Source organism: Oncorhynchus gorbuscha, linkage group LG26, assembly GCF_021184085.1.
Source record: "Oncorhynchus gorbuscha isolate QuinsamMale2020 ecotype Even-year linkage group LG26, OgorEven_v1.0, whole genome shotgun sequence".
Taxonomy (NCBI): domain Eukaryota; kingdom Metazoa; phylum Chordata; class Actinopteri; order Salmoniformes; family Salmonidae; genus Oncorhynchus; species Oncorhynchus gorbuscha.
The window spans coordinates 26,566,961-26,593,344 of NC_060198.1; the positions used below are offsets into that span (position 1 = coordinate 26,566,961).

The following is a 26,384-nucleotide window of genomic DNA, read 5'->3' on the forward strand; positions in this document are numbered from 1 at the left end:
TATGCACCGGTCTAATTTTGTTTTGATGCATATTGCACATTTTCAGTTAATCCGATAAACCTAATTTCACTGAAATATTACTGTGTCCATCAGTTATTTGATAGATCAAAATGAAATTGCTGATCCAAACACCCAATTATTTCTAAATGGAAATCGTCAGTGGTGCCCAAACTTTTTTCATTCGACTGTACTTTAACGTTTATCATCAGGGCACCAAGAGGCGCAGTCAGCAATAAAACCATCAGTCTGTCCATATGTTTTACATTCTTTCTCCCATCATGCTACCTTTCTCAACCATTTGTTTTACCTTCTTTCTCCAGTCATGCTACCTTTCTCAACCATTTGTTTTACCTTCTTTCTCCAGTCATGCTACCTTTCTCAACCATTTGTTTTACCTTCTTTCTCCAGTCATGCTACCTTTCTCAACCATTTGTTTTACCTTCTTTCTCCAGTCATGCTACCTTTCTCAACCATTTGTTTTACCTTCTTTCTCCAGTCATGCTACCTTTCTCAACCATTTGTTTTACCTTCTTTCTCCAGTCATGCTACCTTTCTCAACCATTTGTTTTACCTTCTTTCTCCAGTCATGCTACCTTTCTCAACCATTTGTTTTACCTTCTTTCTCCAGTCATGCTACCTTTCTCAACCATTTGTTTTACCTTCTTTCTCCAGTCATGCTACCTTTCTCAACCATTTGTTTTACCTTCTTTCTCCCGTCATGCTACCTTTCTCAACCATTTGTTTTACCTTCTTTCTCCCGTCATGCTACCTTTCTCAACCACATGTTTTACCTTCTTTCTCCCGTCATGCTACCTTTCTCAACCATTTGTTTTACCTTCTTTCTCCCGTCATGCTACCTTTCTCAACCTGTGCTCGATTCCTTCTCAAAACCCACTGGAGAAGAAGGTCCTTACGGGGAGGGGCCTTGGACCTTCACCTCTAACACAGTTGAGGAGACTTTCTGTGATTCCTCACATTCTAAGACAGAGGCTTTGTGCTCCAGCACAAGGCAGCACACTTGTGGTGCATGTGACCCTGGTCCCGACATGCATCTTCCGTGCCTGCCTATCCCAATCCAGAGGCCTGTCCATCAGTCACGGACCACACAGCACCCCAAACAGACATGCCAATCATTCACACGGACGCCTGTGCTTCAATATGGTGCTCTGCACAGTACACGCCCACTTCTGCTGAACACCACCGCCCATATATACAGTGCAACACGCCAAGGTCACAAGGTACATACAGTAACTTCAGAAAAGGACCCTGAATGTGAACCAAACTAAACACCTGGAAGGAAGTGAAGAAAATAAAGTTACCTCAGTTGGTTATGGATCCAAATAAAACTAATTTCACAGGCATATTTTTTATTTGACTTAAAACAGGCCAACACCAGACACAAGACATCCAATTTCCAAATTTAAAAAAACCCATCAAACACACAAGCCTGCTTTCAAGTCATCTTACATCTACAAAATATTTGGGAATTTATACATGTAAAAAAATAAAAATAAGCACAAGACATTGATGAGAGGAAACACCTCAGCAGTATTACTCATTGCGCTGATGACAAGAGGTGTCAGAGACGATGCTATCCCACATCACGCCAACCTCTACAACCGTAGATGCCGTTATATCATAATAAAAAGTCCCTCTTAGAAGGAGAGCACAGGTAGGCGAAGTCTTAACAGGAGATTGCAGGGTCTGTCGGGTTCCATATCAGTGCTTCATTGATTAACTTAATGATGAGGGTAAGTGGCCTCACCTGGTTAACAAAGTCCACAGAAATCGCCAATATGAACCGGCAGACCCTGCTTCCCTCTGTGACAATGTCCAACCCACCTCAGTGGGGTTTTGAGTCCCATACGATGTGGTGTGGGGATGTTGCTTGTGGTGCTGGTGGAGGAGGGGAGCACCCTGGTCGTTGTCTCCCGACACCTCACATGGGGTAGTTGAGCACCACGTCCTGCTTGGCCAGCTCCAACAACATAGGGTCGTCGAAGAACTTGCTGATGCTCACATCCTCACTCAGACCCTGGCATGGAAACCAGGGAGTCAAGTCAGTCACATGGTCGTGATGTGCCGGGTCAATAGGCAACAGTACAAAGGCACACCTTCCCTCAGACATGGTGAAGGGGGGTGGGAAGTATACGTACCTTGCGCCTGCGGGTCTTGATCATGAACTCTCTGGCCAGGTGAGGCGCAGGCTGGGGCTCCAGCGGCCTGATCACGATGCTCTTGTCCAGGGGGTCACCAGGGACAATCTGGGGGGAGAGGAGAGAGAAGAAACAGGGGTCAGGCGAGGGTTCAAAAGAAAAGGACAATTTCAGTTTGAGAAATTCCAGGTCTCGTCTACGGCGTCACATTATGATACACACTGACAACTAGACATACGGAAGCTGAAACCTGAGCAGAGGCCTCCTATAATAGAGTCACCAACACGGTCCTTAAAACATTTCGCCACACAAATACGCAATTCATTATCTACTAGTTACAGCGTCCTCTATGTCACTGAGTTGGGGGGGATTTACTGTCACCTACAGCCAGCCAAAACTAACACGGCAGCGCCTTGTCACGTCACTCTGTCTCGCGCACTTCATCGCTGCGACGTTAGCACATCTAGTCCTGAGTAGAATGCCGTTTTTAAATGATTATTTAAACCTATCATCTTCACCGACACCTCAATCCCGTTCTCATGTGTAAATGTTACATGTCTGTTGGAGGGAGAGCAAGGGGGGGGGGGGGGGATCTCGGCCCCAAATCAGGCAAGGGGCTGTTTCGCCAACTCTGCAATCCCTCACTCCCCCCTCCTCCGTGTGGGGCTGCGCTCCAATCCCAAATGGCACCATATTCCCTATTTAGCCCTATGGGCCCTGGTCAATGGTCAATTGGTGCACTAGCCTAAATAGGGAGTAGGGTGCCATCTGGGACAAATCCGAGGACTGTGCTGTACTCATACCCCAGGCCTGCGGGGGAAAAGATTGAACGGGAGGAAAATCAATGGAGTGTCTGCAGCCCAATGAACAGATGGAGCAGGGCCGTTAAACGGCGTCACACCACACCCTGGGAGGGGGTGATGATCACGCTACTGAGGAGGAACAGCCTGCGTTTCAGTTTACAGAAGAGGGAAGACTAGAGGAGAGAAGCAGGCTGGGGAAAATGAGGGCGAAGGGAGCAAATTCATTTTGCCTGACACAGCCAAAGAGGAGGAGAGGGAGAGACACGCGACACGGGGGGAAGAGGGAGAGACAACTGTAGTATACACAATAGCTGCTGACTCAACACCCTTCTAGTCAGCATCCAAACCAATTTACTCAGAGTGGCTGGCATGAGCGCGAGGTTCGTGACTCTGGCATCATTGTGTCCGAGCGTGTGTGCAAGTGTATGTCAACACAGCTGGTAGGCATAAAGAAAGTGGGCACATGTCTGTGTGTGCGCACACACACACGTGTGTCCGTCCGTGTGATCCTACCTGCCAGTGGTGGAAGACGGACAGGGAGAAGGCCTGTCCCTGTGTGTGTGTTCTCAGGTCAGTCTCGAAGCCAAACGAGTCGATGGCCGGGATGAAGGCCTTGATTGTGTAGAGGGGAGACCCGGGGATGGGGGCGTCCTGCGTCACATGACCTCTGTGCCACAACACAAAAACACAGCAGATAGAATTGTAACAAAGAAAATAACAAAAAACACCACATCTGAGCAATCAGCACAATATTTCCACGTTCAACTTTCCAGGTGAAGGTTTAAAAACGCCAGTCAAGAAGTTATGGGTGGGGTAATTGGGATGGTACAGAGGAGACATCGTTATTTAGTGGTTTGCGGGGCTCACCTCCGTCTGGCCAGTACTGTGTACACAGCAGACACACAGTCAGCTGGGGCCTGGACCTCGACAAAATAATAGGGCTCCATCAACCTGGGGGTGGCCTGGGAGGGACAGGAGAGGGACAGTAATTGGGACAGCCATTAGGAGAACCAGAGGACGGCAGGAGGGAGAGCCAGAGAAGATAGAGGACAGGGGAGGAAAGAACAGAGGAGAAAGTCAAGAGAAGAGAAGTTGAGAGGCGGGCAATGATGGAGGGATGCAAAGAACCAACAGAAAAAAGGAGAAAACCCTTGAAAGAGGGAAACTATACTATACGTCAATACAAAAAACAAAAAAAAGAGAAAGTCTGAAGAAATCAGCACTTCAATCAAGGTAATGAAACTCAGGAGAAAGACTCAGGAGAAAAAGTATAGGAAACAAAAGGGAGCGAGAGTTAGTGAAATATGGAAGAAAGGAGCAGGTGAGGGAGGGAGAGAGAGAGGGGGATGATCTCACCATGAGGAAGGCAGAGTACACCACTCTCCTGGCTGTGGGGATGACCTGTCCTCCTCCTCTGTGTAGAGGCTCCTGCGCTATGACCGCATCCAGGATCTTAAACTTCACGTTTCTGATAGCTAGGGAGGGGATATATAAACTCAGCAAAAATAAGAAACGTCCTCTCACTGTCAACTGCGTTTATTTTCTATGTGAAAATATTTGTATGAACTAGAGGTCGACCGATAAAGATTTTTCAACGCCGATACCGATTATTGGAGGACCGGAAAAAAAGAGAAGCTGGCACCGATTAAATCGGCCGATTTTTATATATATATTTGTAATAATGACAATTACAACAATACTGAATGAACACTTATTTTAACTTAATATAATACATCAATAAAATCAATTTAGTCTCAAATAAATAATGAAACATGTTCAATTTGGTTTAAATAATGCAAAAACAAAGTGTTGGAGAAGAAAGTAAAAGTACAATATGTGCTATGTAAAAATGCTAATGTTTAAGTTCCTTGCTCAGAACATGAGAACATATGAAAGCTGGTGGTTCCTTTTAACATCTTCAATATTCCCAGGTAAGAAGTTGGTTGTAGTTATTATAGGACTATTTCTTTCTATACCATTTGTATTTCATATACATTTAACTATTGGATGTTCTAATAGGTACTTTAGTATTGCCAGCTTAATCTCGGGAGTTGATAGGCTTGAAGACACAAACAGTGCAATGCTTGAAGCACAGCAAAGAGCTGCTGGCAAATGTAGGAAAGTGCTATTTGAACGAATGCTTACGAGCCTGCTGCTGCCTACCACTGCTCAGTCAGAGTGCTCTATCAAATCATAGACTTAATTATAACATAATAACACACAGAAATATGAGCCTTAGGTATTTAATATGGTCAAATCAGGAAACTATCATTTAGAAAACAAAATGTTTATTCTTTCAGTGAAATACGGAACCGTTCCGTATTTTATCTAACGGGTGGCATCCATAAGTCTAAATATTGCTGTTACATTGCACAACCTTCAATGTTATGTCATTATTATGTACAATTCTGGCAAATTAATTAAGGTCTTTATTAGGAAGAAAGGGTCTTCACGCAGTTCACAACAAGCCAGGCAGCCCAAACTGCTGCATATACCCTGACTCTACTTGCACAGAACTCAATAGAAGTGTCACAATTTCCCTAGTTAAAATAAATTCATGTTAGCAGGCAATATTAACTAAATATGCAGGTTTAAAAATATATACTTGTGTATTGATTTTAAGAAAGGCATTGATGTTTGATGTTTATGGTTAGGTACACGTGGTGCAACGACAGTGCTTTTTTCGCGAATGCGCTTTTTGAATCACCCGTTTGGCGAAGTAGGCTGTAATTAAATGATAAATTAACAGGCAACGCATCGATTATATGCAACGCAGGACAAGCTAGATAAACTAGTAATATCATCAACCATGTGTAGTAAACTAGTGATTATGTTAAAATGGATTGTTTTTTTACAAGATAAGTTTAATGCTAGCTAGCACCTTACCATGGCTCCTTGCTGCACTCGCATAACAGGTAGTCAGCCTGCCATGCAGTCTCCCCGTGGAGTGCAATGTAATCGGCCATAATCGGTGTCCAAAAATGCTGATTACCGATTATTATGAAAACTTGAAATCGGCCCTAATTAATCGGCCATTCCGATTAATCCGTCGACCTCTAGTATGAACATAAGACAAACTGAACAAGTTCTACAGACATGTGACTAACAGAAATTGAATAATGTGTCCCTGGAACAAAGGGGGGGAGGGGTCAAAATCAAAAGTAACAGTCAGTATCTGGTGTGGCCACCAGCCTCATTAAATACTGCAGTGCATCTCATCCTCATGGACTGCACCAGATTTGCCAGTTCTTGCTGTGAGATGTTACCCCACTCTTCCACCAAAGCACCTGCAAGTTCCCGGACATTTCTATGGCCCTAGCCCTCACCCTCCGATCGAACAGGTCCCAAACGTGCTCAACGGGATTGAGATCCGGGCTCGTCGCTGGCCATGGCAGAACACTGACATTCACGTCTTTCAGGAAATCAACCATACTGCTTGTTCTGTGCGTGGTGGCATTGTCATGCTGGTCATGTCAGGATGAGCCTGCAGGAAGGGTACCACATGAGGGAGGAGGATGTCTTCCCTGTAACGCACAGCATTGAGATTGCCTGCAATGACAACAAGCTCAGTCCGATAATGCTGTGACATACCGCCCCAGACCATGATGGACCCTCCACCTCCAAATCGATCCCGCTCCAGAGTACAGGCCTCGGTGTAACGCTCATCCCTTCGACGATAAACGCGAATCCGATCATCACCCCTGGTGAGACAAAACCGTGACTTGTCAGTGAAGAGCATTTTTTGCCAGTCCAGACTGGTCCAGCGACGGTGGGTTTGCGCCCATAGGCGACGTTGTTGCCGGTGATGTCTGGTGAGGACCTGCCTTACAACAGGCCTACAAGCCCTCAGTCCAGCCTCTCTCAGCCTATTGCGGACTGTCTGAGCACTGATGGAGGGATTCTGCGTTCCTGGTGTAACTCGGCAGTTGTTGTTGCCATCCTGCATCTGTCCCGCAGGTGTGATGTTCGGATGTACCGATCTTGTGCAGGTGTTGTTACACGTGGTCTGCCACTGCGAGGACAATCAGCTGTCCGTTCTGTCTCCCTCCCTAGGCGTCTCACAGTACAGACATCGCAATTTATTGTCCTGGCCACATCTGCAGTCCTCATGCCTCCTTGCAGCATGCCTAAGGCACATTCACACAGATGAACAGGGACCCTGGGCATCTTTCTTTTGGTGTTTTTCAGAGTCAGTAGAAAGGCCTCTTTAGTGTCCTAAGTTTTCATAACTGTGACCTTAATTGCCTACCGTCTGTAAGCTGTTAGTGTCTTAACGACCGTTCCACAGGTGCATGTTCATTAATTGTTTATGGTTCATTGAACAAGCATTGGAAACAGTGTTTAAACCCTTTACAATGAAGATCTGTGAAGTTATTTGGATTTTTACAAATTATCTTTGAAAAACAGGGTCCTGAAAAAAAGGGTTTAGCTGTTAGGCGATTAATGAGTGAGTGAAAAAGAGTGGTAAGACACTTACGTTCGTCACACAGAGGCCCCTCCCTGGTGCCCCATTGGAAGCCCTGGACGATGCTGTCCTTAACCGAGCCCAGCAGAGCCTTGTCCACCTGCACACAACAACACACCGTCAACGTTCTGGAGACATATCCCTCATGCAAAGCTGCACACGGCTGAATACAAGTGGACACATAATTGCCTTCATTACACCCTACAGTGCGATTCAGTGTCATAATCAAAGATCACTATGGAGAGATTGAGTGTTCTCATTGATCATAATATTTCCTTGACTTCAAGGTGGCATAACACAACAACAACAAAAGACAAGAGGTGGTTGTGCCCGATAACCGGGCACCGCTGTCCGTGCCACTCAATAGGTCAATGTCACCACGATCACACCGGTGTCAGAGGGCCAAACAAACTGACACATCCATCGATACATTTTCACACGTCTGCTAGAGAGCAGTCATTCTGAATCACTCCAACACGCACTCCATCTGTTTACAGTTTGGCCTAGAGACAGGCAGGCTGACCCCAGAGCCCAAGCCTGCCCAACCCACCTCAGCCCAGGATGACCCCAAGACCACCAGCCCTCCACACCACCCCTAGTCCAGCCTTACCCACGCCCAACCCCAGAGCCCTGGTCTCACCTCAGAAGGCAGGGTGTCATCTACCAGGATGTTAGGCCCGGTGGTGTCGGGCCCAAAGGCCCAGATAGACCTGGCAGCCAGCAGATCCCAGTCATACTTGGTCTGGAAAAACTCTCCCAGCTTCTTCCTGGAACCAGGGATTAAACAACAGGATGGATTAGTGGGGGGAAGAACAGAGGGGACAGAGTTTGTTTAATCGGATGTCAAGTTAGTGTGTAACTGCCTTGGCACCGTGGCTCACGTGGGCAATGCCAGGCCCAGATGGTTTCACAGATGAGCAGCATGCAGCTGGCCGGACACTGCCCACTTCCACAACACACACACACTGGGCTACAGCTGCGGATAGGAGGATAGGCCTCAAGGTATTGTCAAGACAGGTGTCTGTTTGGGTTGAGACACTGACACGTGGACGTTTTTATGAATAGGCGGTGTACAGTTGTGTGTGTGTGTCCAGTACCTGTTCCATGTGATCTGCACCACCTCGTTCTCTATGTCCTCAGCCAGGCCCTTTTCCAGAGGCTCGGCAATCATGGTGATCTTATTCCTGTCAATCAGAACGCACAGCCGTCAATCACACGGGCAAACAGCCACAGCACTCAAGTCACCCATCCAGCTGGTCTAGACACGTCACACTAACCTCAACATGAAACAGAATGCGTCCCCATAGGACACCCTATTCCCTATATAGTGCACTACTTCCAACCAGAGTCAAAAGTAGTGCACCACAGAAGGAAACAGGGTGCCATTTGGGATGCACACAGTCTACACTAGTCGATTAGTGTACTGTAAGCTAGGTCACTGGTGACCCAATGGGAGATGATGGTGGATGCTTACTTCTTGTTCGGCGTCTCGGCAAAGCACTTGAGAGACGACGTCTCCACTACCGTCTCACAGAAGGTCACCACGGGGTCAGCCACCTGGGAGAAAGAGGAGAGAGGGAGACATTCAGTACTGGAAAACCGATCAAGGAATAACACAAGACATGAAGGGAATTTTGTTTAAGACGTTACAATTCCGATACAGGAAGAGTAGTTTGTTGTTCCAGGTGGGTGAAGAGACATGTGAGAGAACTGACCTTGATGTCGATCTCAGAGTACATCTTCCGCAGGTCGTGCATGACACAGTCCAGGTAGAGTTCCCCGGTACCCAGGATAACATGTTCCCCTGACTCCTCCACCTTGGTGGTGAGGGAGGGGTAGCTCTTATTGACCTTCCGCAGTCCGTCCAACATCTTGGGCAGCTCTGACGGGTTGACTGGCTCCACAGCGATCTTGATGACAGACGCCGTGTTGAACTTGAGCGGCCGGAAGATCTGGGCCTCCTCGTTCCCTCTGGGCTCGGTGATGGTGGCTGTCTTGACGATGGGCTGGTCACAGCCCTCAATGAGAACCCAGTTGCCAGCAGGCACACGGTTCACCTCTATCTGGTACCTGTGATTTAGAACGTGAAGCGGTTTGACCTACAACTGCTGGGGTAAATGACAGACAACATCTCATACTGAACACAGAGATCACATATAATGACATCTCACGGGGAGTTTGGATAGGCAAAAAAAAACCATCTCCAATTCACATGTGTCTAATACACACTTGTACAATTATCAGCACCCACCAAATTACTATAATAACACTGAGGACCAGAGACTAGGGAAGAAACACAAATATGGGTTAGACTAATGAATACATACCTGACAACTTGCTATAATGAAAACTCATGCTTGGCCCCAAATGGCGCCCTATTCCCGAAATAGCACGTTACACGGAACCCAAAATGGCTGCGCACGTGCACCATCGGGTATACATTTATTTTGTCCCCCCCACACCAAACGCGATCACGACACGCAGGTTAAAATATCAAAACAAACTCTGAACCAATGACATTAATTTGGGAACAGGTCGAAAATGATTAAACATGTATGGCAATTTAGCTAGCTAGCTTGCGGTTGCTAGCTAATTTGTCCTATTTAGCTAGCTTGCTGTTAGCTAATTTGTCCTGGGATATAAACATTGAGTTGTTATTTTACCTGAAATGCACAAGGTCCTCCACTCCGACAATTAATCCACACATAAAACGGTCACCCGAAACGTTTCTTGTCATCTCTCCTCCTTCCAGGCTTTTTCATCTTAGAACTTATATGGTGATTGCATCTAAACTTTCATAGTACTACCACAACGACCGGCAAAACTGTTCGTCTTTCAATCACCCAAGTGAGTATAACCAATGAGGAGATGGTACATGGGTACCTGCTTCTATAAACCAATGAGGAGATGGGAGAGGCACGACTTGCATCGCGATCTGCGTCAAAAATAGGAATGACTTCTATTTTAGCCCATGGCAACGCAGACACTCGTCGGCGTGCGCAAGAAGTGTGGGTGCAATAATTGAATACCACGGATTTCTACATTTATTTTGCAACGCTCGCGCACGCGACGTGTCCGGTCTGGTCAGCTTGTTACTTTTGACCAGGGCCCATTAAGCTCTGGTCTAAATTAGTACACCATGTATGGAATAGAGTTCCATTTGGAACGCAGGCCAAGTGATGTGTCCGCGAGGTGGCACGTTAACAATGACTCTCACTACCTGGCGACGTTGATCCAGAGACGTCCCACCGTGCAGACCTGCGAGTCCTCCTCGTCCTCCAGAGTGTAGTTCTCGCCCAGCACCTTGACTGGCTGGCCCGCCTGGATGGTACCGCTCAGCACCCGGCCAAACGCGTGGAACTGCACCCCGTCCTCAGTACTGTACATCTTAGTGGTGTGGCACATCAGAGGACCCTGGATGGGAGGAGAGAAGAGGGGAAAGAGAACGAGCAACAAAGAAGGGTTAAAGGGAGAGGAAAGAGGGTAAAAGGAAATAGATAAGCTTAGTTAACCTTGTCTAACAGTGCAACTTTTTGTTACATCTCAAGCCTCTCCCTTCATTATTGGCTAGAGGATCTCTGAAGGGCATTTGGAATGTTTGTGATCGATCTATTTATTCACTCCCCGGCAATTCCAATCGCCCGCTTGCTTGCTTAATTGCGATTCCAGTTGCAATGAGGCTATTGATTAACACTGAAAACAGATTCCACCTATTAGAAAACAACTACCATCCGTCTCGCTCGAGCCTCTTCTCACCCACAGCCCCTGTGTTTCTCCCCACTCCGTCACACTCACATCAGGGTCGCATTCTGCCATGGCCTCCCCCAGGTCTGAGTCCAGTCCTCCAGTGTAGCTGTGCTCTATCTTGTTCTTGGCGCCCCCCTGTGGTGAGGGGATGTGCTGCACGCACATGTCCACGAAGCCTGCAGGAGGGAGGGAGGTCATGCTCGGCTTCACATGAACGTGTTTGTCACATTCACCAGAAACATAACATTGTGTGCAATTATACCACTGATTGTCCCAGGCTGTGGGCAGACACACTGGCTAGCGTGGTAACCACGTACAGCGAGTCATCCTGTACGCAAACGTACTGTAAGAGCCGATAATGAGAACGCAAACAACAGAATTAAGCCTCTCTAAAAGGCAGAAGGTAAACATGGCTCAACTGTAAATGACCTCTGTGAATAAGATTAAACACGAGATACAGTTACTGAGCGGTATATGAGGAGGCAGTGGAGGTTCAGAGGAAACGGGGGCGGCGGATGGCGTGCGTACCGGTGAACTCTCCAAAGAAGCGCTTACAGACCAGCCTGAGTAGAGGTCTGATGTTGAGCTTCAGCTCCTCTTTGACCAGGTGGATGCCCAGCTCATCTAGCACCCGAGGCAGAGACGTGTCACAGTCACCCACCACCTGGGAGCGAGAAGAGGGAGAGAGAAGAGGGGTAGTGTCAGTTCTAGACGTGCTAGCACTACTTAAAAGGCTTATATGGAATAGGGTGGTCACCTGGGTCAAGTCATTGCAGTCCAAACAAGAAAATGTGACGGCATCTCCCACGAAAGGCCGCAACGACACTGTTCAATTGATGGCGCTCCGATTGATTTCATAAGCTGACGTGTTTCGCTTTAAACAAGAGCACCGGGAACTGAAAAAACAGCTGGTCTTTTATGGGAGATGCAGTCACCTTTTCTTTTTTGGACTCATGGGAATAGTGTGTTTTTCAGGGAACAGACATGTCTACACCAAAGTACTCATCTGTGCTTTGTAGCGTATAAGATTTGTCTTCTAGGAGATGATTGCGTTAGAAGGGTCTTACCTGGGATAGGATCTTGTACAGAGGCTCCAGCACAAACTCCACAAAGCTACGCTGGGAGTTACTGGTGGGGGCTTTCTTGGTGAACTTGCGCCTGATAGGAGAAGGCAAAACAGGGTTATCGTAGTGCACTGCAGACCAGACAAAAAGTCTAAATGACCCTGAATGAAAACCACTTACGTTTTGGGGTTGAAGTAAATGTCTCCCCACAGCCTCTTGGCAAACTCTGTGTAGTTGATGTCACCTGCAACACCAGAGAGAAGGTGTAATTTTTAACAGTTATTCGTAGGGTTAAAATGAGAACCTACCAGGTCTAGTCATGTCAGAAATGTGTTTACAGTTACACATATCAAGAGGTGTGGGAGAAGTGTGGAACTCTGTGTGGAACTAGGGGGGGGTGGGGGTCTCACCGTAGGTGTCAGAGTAGATCTTGGCGAAGGAGCCCAGGGTGAAGCAAACACAGTACTGAGAGCTGGCGAAACACACGTTCCCCAAGAGAGGAGACACCACCAGGTTCTCATCTGTAGAGTAGGTGCTGAGTGAAAGGGGAGAGTGGAGCCACAGTCAATGATACACACTGGAACACTGTACCACAACAGGCTAATCTCAATGCTAGTAGTTTTGTTTTCACATTCATGGTTTCACTCTGCAATGGAATCTTATTTACAAATGCTGATATTTCCTTTCCTCCACACCCCTCAGTGTCAATCCCGTAGCCATGGTTACCAGGCCCTCCCCACGTCAGTACCTGAGCATGGCGTTGACCTCGTCCACTATGTGGCGTAGTTTGTAGTAGGCGTCTGTAGGGGGCAGCTTGAGCTCCACGATGAGGCGGTCCACCTTGTTGATGCAGATGGTGATGGCCAGACGCTCCTGGACTGCGTGCTTGATCAGACGCTCGGTGTTCAACATCACCTAAAGACACACAGGGGAGCAGAGGCATGGGTTAGGAATGGTACATTTGACTTTTTGGGGCCAGGCCTCAGAGGTGGAAACACAAAAGCCTGCGTCTTGAGGCCAAACAGAAGCAAAGTCTGATAATAGAAGTGCGATGACACAAGATAGAGAGATGCACTGCGGCGAATGGGGAGTTAAATAAGAGGACTCACTCCTTCTGCTGCGTCGATGAAAAGCACGATGCCGTCGGAGAGTCGGATGCCTGAGGTCACCTCATCCGAAAAGTTGACGTGGCCTGCAGGGACGACAAAGGGTATGAGGTCCCGCTCTGCCTTTCTAAAGCAGCCGACCTAACATCACACGCCGTGAGGCGGGAAATTATATCAATCAACCGCCCTTGATTACTCTTTTAATCTCCTCTACGTTTCCTAGGAACACAAGCATTTCGCTACAACCGCAATAACATCTGCTGAAAATGTGTACGCGACCAAAAACATTGGATTTGATTTTGATTTGCATACCTGGTGTGTCCATGATGTTGAAGAGGAAGGATTTGCCTCTGGAGTCTGGAAGAACCATTGTGACGGGGGTGCTCTTGATACCAACCCCTCGCTGTGGAGGCACCACATAGGGGTCAACACAATGCATTTACACAGGAGAGGCACAATTCTGCAAGAACTTGTCATAGTTCTGAATATAATAACAACTTACCTCCTGCTCAGTGAAGAGGATGTCTGTGTAACGGAGCTGAAATACCACGGGAAAATGTAGTGAATTAATGGCTCACTTACAGTATACACAGAGTATTTCAGATTACAACTGGTTAGAGGATTTCTCCAAATTAGGATGAAAGGAGAGCAGCAACTTTGGGGCAGTTTAGTCTAGCTGGAGAGTAAACTCACATCCATGTCGTCTCTCTTCCTGATCTCTGGGTGTGTCTGTTCAATCAGGCAGTCCACGAAACATGTCTGCAGACAAGAGACAAATCCATTAAAATCACAATAACGGGAACAACCTAGCTACTAACATCCATGATCTAGCCAGGTCTGGCTCTAAAGCGGGTCAATTGCTGAGTGTTTTTCACCTTGCCGTGATGCAGGTGGCCACACAGGGTGACGTTACGGATTAGCTCGGGACTGTCCATTAGGTCAGCCAGGAACCTGCGCAGAGGAGGAGAGGTGGGGTTAAACATCGACCTTTTGTGAGTATAGACAGACAGACGCAGGTCTAGTTTTACAACAGTCAAACTGGTGAACGGTCAATGACTTACTCCATGTCATAAACAGTGGAAGGTAGCTCCTGTTCCATCAGAGTGAACTGCTTGTTCCTTACAGGCTTGATGATGGGTTCTGATGGGGAGAGAGAGAAAATGTGAATCAGTTTATCACTATCGTATCTGAATTAATGCATCCATGTGCTTAAGTGTGTGTGTGTGTGTGTGGTGTCTGACCTGTGAGGGGCTGTGCGTCCTCTTCCTGGACTAAAGTTTCCACCTCCGGCCCGTACACTTCCTCTGCTGTAGGATAGTATTTCTTATCCTCGTGCAGAACTACCTCCATTCCTGGGACATCTTCATCAGCATCAGCCGGCTCATCCTCATCATCCTCATCAGCCTTCACAAAGTAGAGAGGGACACAAGCATGTCATGAATTGACCAGACATTATAAAACACACCTACTTCCTTTTTGTTAGACTGCATGGTAATGTGCATTAACGTCTACCGCTGTCTGTTGATTTCAGTAAACAAACCTCATCCACATCTCTGTCATCTGCCTCCAGATCATCATCCTCGTCAGAGTCTAGTTCTGGCCCAATGTAGTTCCCAAACTCGTCATACAGGTCCGTCTCCATTGTGAAAGGGACTGGGTAGGACACATAATAGGAAAACATAATGGATTCGCAATAAAATTGCATCACACACACCCACATGATTTATCCTTCGGCAAAGAGTACCTGCTACAAACCAATGAACGTTGTCTACTTTAACTCTGCAATTAGTTCGCTGTGTTTATTGGTTCAGATGTTCATGTATAACGTTTCAGGTACATACGCACACAACTACACGTTAATGTTAGCTAACGTTAGAAACTACATGCATTGGCGGGTAAGTTGAGAAAATAATGAAAAAGAAACCCATCACTCACACCTCAAAAACAATGGTTGACTTTAAAAAGGCCTAAAATGTGCAACTTTGTAAAACAGATATCTAATAGTTACAATAATCTCTTAGCTAGTTAGCTATATTTTGGTGGGGTCGCTAGCTAGTTAGCCATAGCGGTTATATAGGGAATGAATGACATCCCTAACCAACGTCCAGGCTGCGTTGTGGTGGATGATGTTTCGCTTTACTACAATAAAGTAGATACCTTGTTCTGGAGAATATATCAGCACAAAAACACTTAAAGTTACCTTTATGTGCAAAACGAGCGGTAGTTTCAAACTTGTATCGCTATTTTCCTAATTATTTTAACTAATCACAATGTTTTTCTCTCCTGCTTTCCAAACCATGCACATGTAAGACCCCTCAATGCAAACGCACGTCGACTGTAGGTGACGCAAAATGTAGACTGTCTTCACATTGCCTGATTGTATATTATCGTAAAAGTACAAATGCATTAAATATATATAAAACAATATATATAGTGATTTGTTTTAGGAAAATAGTATAACATTTACAGTCCACAGATATTTTATTTGCTAATATATTTGGAAGAAAATGTTCATGCGCCCGAAGTCTCGAGTCTAGGCGACATTTTTTTTTGTGCATGCGCATATTTTACATGAACAAGCGAGATGACCCAGAATCGATATTTGTGTACTGAAAGGCAATATCTGTGTTAGATGGATTTGTAGGTTTATGTTATAAAGGCCCAGTGCTCTCAAATGTATGTTTTCTTATATTTTGGATCCTATTGTACAACAGCTAATGAAACTAACACTGTAAAAAAATATATATCAGTAAAAAAATATTTTATCAGTAGCTAGGTTTCCAAACAATGACACAGATTTTCATGCAAATATTTTTTAAATCTGCATAAAACAATATGAGCATTTTCCCACCAGAAATGTTTCCAGAAATGTTTCCATCAAACTGTCTTTTTGCAGGTAAAAGGCTGTGCCTGATGACATAGTGCACATAAAAATAACTTTTGCTGTTAAATTCACATGTACCGAATGAAAGTTAAATGGGTTTCCATCGCATTTTCAACTCTACTGATGGTTTTGTCACAAAAACATTTTAGTGATACAGCAAATGTGTCCACTGTGGTTTTGGTATATGCACTCTAGCCAACAGCTTACAGATACAGGCAGGTATGCTACCTACATTATGAAATTATTATTATAACATATATATTATTTGTATTTGTCAAACGGCATCCCAGCATCGATTATCATGTCACAATAATAAGACCCTTGATGTTTATTGGAAAGGAGCATCAAGCTCATCAGCTTGCACGTTCACCACCCTGATAAGTTAATCTTATACACATAACTTATTTAATATTTATTTTATTTAACTAGACAAGTAAGTTAAGAACAAATTAATATTTATAATTACGGCATACCCCGGCCAACCCTTGGACAACGCTGAGCCAATTGTACGCCGCCCTATTGGACTTAAGTGATTCAGGCTGAAATCGAACCAGGGTCTGTAGTGATACCTCTAGCACTGAGATGCAGTGCCATAGACTGCTGCGGCACTCGGGATCCCAATCTGTAGCCTAATAAACTGCAAGCTTTCCTGAGTTATATTGGGAGGACCACACAAAATGTAATCACGTGACTCCAAGTTTACTTCAATATGATGGTTATTATGTCAATATTTGCCCATAAAGACATTCCACCGCCACTTCCCGCATAATTACTTTTGCTGACACAGAAAGATTCCACCATGTCGAACGAACAAACTGTCTGTCAGCATTTATACAATTTTCATGTTTCCATTAGCCTGGTCGTGACGTTTTTCATACATCAGGTAATTAATCCACATGCAATGGTTGCATGGAAACGTGGCTACAGTTAGGCTACTTCCTAATAGTTGCTAATCAGGGTTTTGCATGGGTGGCTTTGTTATTGATGTATTAATTTATTTAAACTGGTGACATCACAAGGCAGTAAATAAATTAATAGACCAATAACAAAGCCAACCATGCAAAACCCTGATTAGATGATCCTGTGTATATTGCATTTTCAACCAGCAACTATTAGGAAGTAGCCTAACTGTAAAAAACGTTCCAAACTTGTCTGCCAATGACAGCTAGTTTTCAGTTATCCCCACCCCACTCAGACCACTCCCAGACAATCCTAGCTAAATTCTTGTTTGAGAAATAGGTTTTTGCTATGAAGCTATTTTTGTTCAATCTTGACAATTTTAATGGAAAATAATTACAGTAAGGGACTTAAATGATTTGATGTTGATATAAAAACGTCTGCATTTGGGCCTTTAAGGTGGAGATGACAGTCATTTATTTGCCAAATGCAGATGTATTGCAACCATCATCACACTATATGAGTTGTTCAACTAGCTTTCTCTAATAGACGGCTGTTGGTAGACAGTTTAAGTGCTTACAGTCATTATGTGAAACAATAAAAGTGACTGTTCTTGTTCTCAAATTCTGTATAATGCCATACACATCTTTTAGATAGGCTAGTGTCATATATATATTCTAGATAGGCTAGGCCTGCTTATAATACACAATGGTTAAATCCACAGGGACTCAAGCAGTGTTGGCACAATTATAATTATTTCAGTGCTTGTTGTGGAAATTGATCATTGTTAATTGATCATTGCATAGTTCTGGGGTGTCCGATGATTGGCACGAGGGACAAATCTGCCTTTTTTAACCAGGTAGGCAAGTTGAAAACAAGTTCTCATTTACAATTGGGACCTGGCCAAGATAAAGCAAAGCAGTTCGACACATACAACAACGCAGAGTTACACATGGAGTAAAACAAACATACAGTCAATAATACAGTAGAAAAACAATGCTATATACAATGTGAGCAAATGAGGTGAGATAAGAGAAGTAAAGGCAATAAAAAGGCCATGGTGGCAAAGTAAATAGAATATAGCAAGTAAAACACTGGAATGGTAGATTTGCAGTGGAAGAATGTGCAAAGTAGAAATAGAAAGAATGGGGTGCAAAAGAGCAAAATAAATAAATACAGTAGGGGAAGTAGTAGTTGTTTTGGCTAAATTATAGATGGGCTATGTACAGGTGCGGTAATCTGTGAGCTGCTCTGACAGCTGGTGCTTAAAGCTAGTGAGGGAGATAAGTGTTTCCAGTTTCAGAGATTTTTGTAGTTCGTTCCAGTCATTGGCAGCAGAGAACTGGATGGAGAGGCGGCCAAAGGAGGAATTGGTTTTGGGGGTGGCCAGAGAGATATACCTGCTGGAGCACAGGTGGGTGCTGCTATGGTGACCAGCGAGCTGAGATAAGGGGGACTTTACCTAGCAGGATCTTGTAGATGACCTGGAGCCAGTGGGTTTGGCGACGAGTATGAAGCGAGGTCCAGCCAACGAGAGCGTACAGGTCGCAGTGGTGGGTAGTATATGGGGCTTTGGTGACAAAACAGATGGTACTGTGATAGACTGCATCCAATTTATTGAGTATGGTAATGGAGGCTATTTTGTAAATGACATCGCCGAAGTCGAGGATCGGTAGGATGGTCAAGTTTTACGAGGGTATGTTTGGCAGCATGAGTGAAGAATGCTTTGTTGCGAAATAGGAAGCCAATTCTAGATTTAATTTTGGATTGGAGATGTTTGATGTGAGTCTGGAAGGAGAGTTTACAGTCTAACCAGACACCTAGGTATTTGTAGTTGTCCACATATTCTAAATCAGTATGTGACTATTATGAGTATTCTAAGTCACCATCTAAATGGTGTTCAAGCCTATTGTGCTGCTGCCTTAGTCAAGGAACAGTTTCCAGTGGAATTTATGTGTAGAGAGAAATATAGTGGGGTGCAATTAGTGTGTTAGGATAGGACATAATTAATGCACAGACTCAGAAGTTTAGTTCATGGCTTTTATATTCCTGCTGGTGGTGGAACATGTAGGTACAAGTATGTGTTACATATTTAAAACAGACATGCACAAATAATAATAATAATACATACATGTTTTAAAAACGACAATATTTAGTTATATAGCTATGTCATATGGTACAGTACATTTTCTGTTCCATTTCAACTTATTTTCCAAAACTTTAAAACTGGTCTCCACTTGCTATCTTTAGGTCTGCCAGTAGATGGCGATGTTATCACATTACATTTTCCCTGATCAGCCATCAATTCCCTATTTCACAAAGAGCACTGTTAACAAGTAAACAACACAATTTATTGTTGATAATATAAGATTTAAGAATTACACTAGAATAGCCACCCATTCATTTAGCATCGACAATGCCATTGGGTGGACTGGAGAGGGCTATAGACAGAGAACGGGACACTAACTAACCGGATCTACTGCCCTACTGACCCAGTTTGACTGTTACAGTTTTTTCAATTGCTAACATGCATTGGTCAAAACTGAAGTCACATTATCAAAACTCTTCACACAGTCAGTGAAACGGAAGTGTATGTGGACCAAACTGTGAATAATTTTTCATTGCTTTCACACAAAATGCATCCATTCGTACTCCACCACCTGCAAAACTATATATTTGCAGCATGTTTTCAAATGCTAACACGCTGTTTCCAAAACTGTTAAAAACACATTCAAAACAGGATGGCAAATGTCATGCATTTGTGCAGTAACCAGATTGAAACATAGAAAATCTCAGCAGAATATTTAATCATTCCAAACACAGCTGATTGCAATTTCAGCTGAATGCCTACCCAGTGTCCAGTGTCCTGTTTTTAGGCTTGTTACTAAACAGACAAAAGAGGACGGCTTCGGAATGATTTAGTTTGGAAACATGGATCAAGGAAGACAGGTTGGTGGGGAAAGAAGAGTGACAGAGAGAGGGAGACAGTGTGGAGGACAAAGGAGAGGAAGACCAAGAGCGGTGGTCTCTGATGAGATAAGGGCCACAATTATTGACCATGTTGTAAACCATGGTCTCTCTTTGAGAGAAGCCGGTTTAAGGGTGCAACCACATCTGCAGCATTCAACAGTTGCATCAATAGTACACATTTTCTGGCAAAACCACAGGTGATAATTTAACTATATATTATAGTACAATACAGGATGTTCACATTTTAACATATACTGACATTTTTTAAAGGATTGATTTGTTTTGTGTTTTTCAGTAGGATCCAATGGTTGCCTCCCACAGCATAGGCAGAATATTATCAGATACGCAGGAAATTGCCATTGTTGACATGGTGATCGGCAACAATGCAATAAAACTGTGGGAAATTCGGGACAGAGTGCTGGCAGACAATATTATGGTCCTTCTGTAGCTCAGTTGGTAGAGCATGGCGCTTGTAACACCAGGGTAGTGGGTTCGATCCCCGGGACCACCCATACGTAGAATGTATGCACACATGACTGTAAGTTGCTTTGGATAAAAGCGTCTGCTAAATGGCATATATTATTATATTTATATTACTTTTGGGAATGTGAATACGGTCAGCACAACGACAATGGCCAGAGTCCAAGAGAAACATAAAACAAGGAGGAAGCAGTTGTACACTGTACCCTTTGAGAGAAACGGTGAAATAACTCTGGTATCAATATATCCAGGTAAGATGTCTGTTCAATAACCAAACAGGGTACATACACAGCTATGCATAATATAAAGTACTGTAAAACTGTGGATTTACTGTGTTTGAGATGAATGGAGATGGAAGCAAGGCAAACTGCACGTACATTCATCTTTGTGGATGAAGCTGGATTCAATCTGACAAAAACACACCGCAGGGGAAGACATGTGATTGGACAGACCGCAAACCGTGGAAGTCCCAGGCCAGAGAGGAGCTAACATCAATGTGTGCAGCACTGTCCAATGATGGTTTGCTGTTACATAAACCACTCATTGGCCCCTACAATACAGAGAGGCTCATTTATTTTCTGGATGAATCTGCATAATCGACTCGTGCCAGCGGAGGAGAGAGGGGCCAGAAACTCCCCTACCGTCGCTGTGTGGGTTAATGTGACATTCCACCACTCTGCTGCAGTCACAGACTGGTTTGCTGCACATCCCAGGATGCCAGTACTATTCCTGCCTCCACACTCCCCCTTCCTTAACCCCATAGAGGAGTTTTCCTCTGCGTCGAGGTGGAAGGTTTATGACCACCATCCACATGACCAGATGTCCTTGCTGGACACCATGAATGCAGGGTGTGGAGACACTTCTCCTGAAGACTGGCAGGGTTGGATTAGACATTCCAGAAGATACTTCCCAAGATGCTTTGCCAGAGAAGACATAAGATGTGATGTTGAGAACTTGTGGCCAAATGCAGGAGAGAGGGAGAACTAGAACCGTCACAGTACTGTACTGTTAGTGATTATACTATACATGTTTTTGAAATTATTGCAGCCCTGGAATTTCAGGAACTTGATTTTGTTTCAACTTTATTCTTCACAAGTAAATGACTATATGCAAAGACATAGAAAAAAATGAAGGCTATTGACGCAAATTGCTGCATTTCTTATTCATTCTTGTTACATATACTTTAGTACAGTCAATAAAGTCACGGTGTTATTCTATAATGAAATACTGATTTATGTGGAAAATCATTCAAAGAGAAGTACATTTATGTAATGCTCCCTGTTAGTGTTTTTAGGTCAGTGTGTTTTGAGTGAGAACTGCTGCCAGAGTTATGGTCGAACAAGCTTATTTTGAGACGTGTATGAAGTGGTTTGAGGTGAGATTAACTGTTTGGCCAAGATGCATGTTGGTAATGCAGACTGTGTGAAGAGTTTTGAAAAAGTGGCTTCAGTATTGACCGACGCTTGTTAGCAACTGAGGAAAACTGTAATAAACCAATAGAGCTCAGAGTCAACAAAGGAATATAGGTAATACACCAGTCCTAAATGTATCACTGCAGACCCCCCTATTCAGTCAATGATGTTTGTACCTCTTCCCTCTCAATCCAGCATAAGAGGATCAATCCCTCTAAAAGATTGACTGACAACTAAGGCATACGTCGCTGTAATAACAAACAGAGTTGATGCCTTTCTTGTGTTGGTGTTTCTGATTGACTGCAAGCCTAGAGTGAGAAGAGGTGGACTGAAAGACTACAGTATCTCTAGCTCTGTGGCTGAGTCCGAGTAAGACAGATGGACTGAGCGGAAGTGTGACACTGTCGCAGGCAATATATCAAAACGCCTGTTCAATTGGCATGCTCTATTCTTGAGCGTAGAGTGGATTTTCATTATGTGTCAGTATGTGGTATTGTGGGTATTTGATCTGGGAATGTGATTTGCTGGGTGTGTGAGTGTCTGAGTATTTGTGTATGTGTGTGAGCAGCCCCCCCCCCCCCTCCCCTAGCTTCATCATTTCTCCTCTGCGTGCCTCCTGAGTCGCTCCACCACATCATCCCCACTGGCCCAGGGCACAGTAACAGCCTTGAACTCCCCTGGCCTGGCCTCGTGGATCTCAGTGATCAGCCGGTGCATGGGGTAGTCCCGCCGGGCAAACGCCGTGTCCCGGGGCCCCAGGATCAGAGACGGGCAGAAGTCGTTGGCCCCATCGCCCACATAGAATACCCTCTGGAACGGCCGCCCACGCTCCTGTGTCCGCCGCATCACATAGTCCCTCAAGATCACCTGCTTGCACATGTTCTCCGGGCAGCGCAGGCAGCTGTGGGAGTGGAAGGGGCGCAGCACCAGCCGGCCATCCTTGTCGAAGGTGGCAGGGTTGGTGAGGATCTTGACGAAGAGCTGGCGGGCCCCAACGCGGCGGAGCCAGGACTCGATGAAGAAGGTGTTGGCATCAGACACCAGAACCACCTCAAAGTCCTGCGGGGGGCGGTGGCGGAGGAACTGGAACAAGGCCAGCATGCCGGGAGAGGCGGGGATCTTCTCGATGACGGAGCGGATGGCACTCTCGGTCACGCCCTTCTCTGCCATGTAGGCCAGCACGCGCTGCATGTACTCGTTGTAGTGGCCCGGTCGGTAGGTGTCCTTCAGCCAGGCGGGGAGGTTCTGCCCTGGGGCCGCCTGCACCACCACATCGTCACTGCTCTCATTTACAATGGTCTCGTCAAAGTCGAAGAAGATGAGGAAGCGCCTGTCAGAGGGGGGTGTTGCTGAGTTGGCGGCCATGTTATTTGCGGAGCGTCTGGAACGTGGGGGGACGTCCTCGCCTGGGGGAGAGCCAAAGCAGTTCATGATTGGCTTTGACAACCTCTTACTGAGATGAGTGGCACCAAAATCCCTCTCTTTTGCACCTTTCGGTCTCTCGTTCACGACGAGGCAGGTTGGAAAACACACAGAGTGGGGGTTCTGGGAAGAATTAGTGTATAATAGGCCAGGGAGGAGGAGAGGATGGAAGCAGAGTAAAAAAGTACAGATTGAAGAAGAAAAGACAAACAAAATACAAACATTTAGATAAACTTTTTTTTTCAATGGACCTGAATTAGAAAGATTAGAGGTGGAATGAGAAATAATCATTGTGCCAATATCAGCATGGGTTGCATTTCTGCTTGGTAGCCACCCAACATGTGTACTAAAACATCAAACATATTTCTACCCCTGAAATCACATTAAATCCGAGTAAGTCACCAAGTCCGAGTCCTTTATAGTCACGAGTCAGTACTTGCAGTGCTAAACTGCCATCCAATAATTGTTTTAATATACTAAATGCTGTTTACATTGTAAGGATATGTAAATAATTTAGCTCTCTAACATTTGCTGTTGTAGCTAGTATGTTAAATTATGCAACAAAGAGAGATTTTCATCCGAGTCACCACTGGTCGTGTCCGAGTCACGTTCTGTCCTGGACTAGAGTACTACAACACAGATGTTTTACCATTTGAAACGCCATAATCTAAAATCACATTATCACATAAGTGATTAGCGGCGATGTTCTGTACCTGTGCAGCTGGGAAATGTAATAAATGTAATAAGAGCAAGTAACACACATGATGAGTCAGCAGCATACAAAATAAACTGACATCTTAAATCAAGACATTTTAAACAACGTCAGCCTATGCTGATCTGTTTGAAGCTGCAAGGAGTCAGTTGAAGTGAAAAGAACGGAACATACTGTACTGACCTTCAACGTTCCGCGCTGTCAACAGATGGTTCCCAGAACACTATCAACCAATACATTGGATCTGTAAAGTGAGGAGGATAATTCAGGTACAGGAAACGCCTGTAAATAACACCCAAGAGAGACGGGCACCGTTCAATGTTGTAATTATCTACAACGCCAGAAAATGCAGCGCGCTCTGCAGGACTTACTGTAGGCTAATAATGTAACCATCATCATACAATATTAGGCTACATGCAATGTATGCAACGAATCTATAGATAGTTATAGTATCGCATTATATTATGCCATTTCACAGGAATATCAATTACTTATGCTATAACAATTTGTTCCAAAAACGGAGTAGACTGATGAACATCTAATAGATAAATGAGCCTTCAAGCAAATGTTTCCTAATCCACGAGTGAACGCGCTGTATTTACTCACTGGAAAACGTCCTGAAGGTTAGTTGACTAAATAATTCATTTTATTTTCAGAGCGAAGGAACCATAGAAAACATGTACCCGTAAGAATGTATGTCCACAAACTGTATACCCGACGGCACTCTTGTCCCGCGCGGTGTCTCTGAAGTCGCCTATGTTCTTGAATTGGTCACCGACATGCTGTACTTTGTCCAGTCTTGAACTTGACCATTACTTGGTTATGTACGAGTTTGATTGTCGGGGAATAGAGTGCTTTCAGCTCGATTTATTGGCTGTCAAAACCACTGAGCTTGCTACGGTTGTGACGTCATAGGCGACGCAACACCGGCCCATTTTGTCGCCCACCTCCAAGATCCTGTGTAAGTGAACCCATAGAAGCAGTAGACAGGTTGGTTGATTCTGGTTTGAATATCACTCAGCACAGCCTCCAGGGAGAACATAGAGAGATTCCGTTTGTTGTGCTCTCTCAATGTATGCATAACAAAACTGCTTAGGTGGTATGTACACATGATAAGCCTGTTATGTGAGATCATTTACAGACTTTTTGCTGTGTGCGCAAACCACACATCCCTAATTGACCAAAGGGTGACACCAAGAACACGATGTTCAAATTTATGGTAAAATAAACTGAATGGTTTAGAAAAAGGTGAAAGCAAGACATTTTGCACCTCTGAATGCTCAGCCACTTCGACCTAGCAGGCTACCCCTCCCCCAACCCCTCCCTCAAGAGACTAATGCCTGTCTACTTCTGAACGCAGATGGGCGTCCAGACTTATCTGGTGCTGTGTTATCACCCGGCCTTCTCCCACTCACCGTGCAAGAGAATGAACCTGACCACCCACTCACATATTCACATACAGCATCAGTGCTGTGGTGAGTCAGTCGCTCACACTTTCCACTGCTGTCAGTTGTCCAATGGTTATTTTGCATACAACCTTCCCACAACTTTCTGGGAATGTTGCTTTGTATATGCAAGAAAAAAAAGAATGGCACGCTAGCTCCAACCTGGTGGTGCAGTGGACTAATTCCATGGATAGAGAACATTAGATTATAACTTTGAATCTCACAGATGCCGTGTCATAATATATTTAAAAAAATGTTTTTGCATGATTAAAGCCTAAGGAAATTCATTTCCATGTGTCCGATCGGTGCTTGGAGTTTGAAAAAACAAAAAAGTTAGTAGTGTTAAAAGTCTTATTGAACATTTTAAGACGGTGACTAAAACCAGCCGCGTTGCGTGCAAAATAAATGTACATATACATGTCATTCAATCATTTCATCCCAACTGCTCACGTGCGTCCTGTGTAGCCAGGCGCTAAAATAGAACTTGGCTCTATTTTAGACGCTTAACGCGCCACTTCACGCACGTGGGTGATTGAAAGAGGAACGAGGTCCATTTTCCAGTCCAGTTGGAAGTATTATATTATATTATTATATTATATATATATTATTATATAAGTAACACAATTTAAAGTTGTTTGCCAAACACCATTTAAAATCCAGAGAAGGAAAAGAAAGCTTCAATGAGAGAAATCTTACTCAAGTCTAACTAGGTTTCCCATCCTATGGGTGGATTGATTAATTGTCAGAGTAGAAAACCCATTTGTTTTTGTAGGACTCAAAATGGGCAACAAAAAAAAGAGACCATAAGCAATTAATCTCCC

The 26,384-nt window shown here is 44.6% G+C and overlaps 2 protein-coding genes across 3 annotated transcripts; both read right to left on the minus strand.

Annotated features, from left to right (window-relative positions):
• Positions 1-1,350: 1,350 nt before the first annotated feature.
• LOC124016113 (116 kDa U5 small nuclear ribonucleoprotein component) lies at positions 1,351-15,677 on the minus strand. Its single transcript, XM_046331641.1, has 26 exons — positions 15,542-15,677; positions 14,882-14,994; positions 14,583-14,745; positions 14,403-14,481; positions 14,217-14,292; positions 14,035-14,100; positions 13,844-13,879; positions 13,654-13,744; positions 13,345-13,427; positions 12,984-13,150; positions 12,646-12,770; positions 12,416-12,479; positions 12,239-12,329; positions 11,700-11,835; positions 11,220-11,347; positions 10,645-10,838; positions 9,140-9,494; positions 8,899-8,981; positions 8,522-8,608; positions 8,065-8,191; positions 7,437-7,524; positions 4,316-4,434; positions 3,827-3,921; positions 3,473-3,626; positions 2,157-2,264; positions 1,351-2,035 (listed from the first exon to the last, which is right to left on the minus strand). Exons 2-26 carry the CDS (start codon positions 14,981-14,983, stop codon positions 1,940-1,942), a joined length of 2,913 nt encoding a protein of 970 aa, XP_046187597.1. The 5' UTR covers positions 14,984-14,994; positions 15,542-15,677; the 3' UTR covers positions 1,351-1,939.
• A 3,471-nt stretch (positions 15,678-19,148) lies between these two features.
• On the minus strand, positions 19,149-25,042 carry LOC124016138 (probable phosphatase phospho1). Of its 2 annotated transcripts, none has more exons than XM_046331671.1 (3): positions 24,802-25,042; positions 24,302-24,362; positions 19,149-23,390 (listed from the first exon to the last, which is right to left on the minus strand). In XM_046331671.1, exon 3 carries the CDS (start codon positions 23,347-23,349, stop codon positions 22,579-22,581), a length of 771 nt encoding a protein of 256 aa, XP_046187627.1. In that variant the 5' UTR covers positions 23,350-23,390; positions 24,302-24,362; positions 24,802-25,042; the 3' UTR covers positions 19,149-22,578. The 2 variants fall into 2 exon arrangements, with proteins under 2 accessions (XP_046187627.1, XP_046187626.1); XM_046331670.1 differs by having other exon boundaries at positions 19,149-23,529.
• Positions 25,043-26,384: the final 1,342 nt, after the last annotated feature.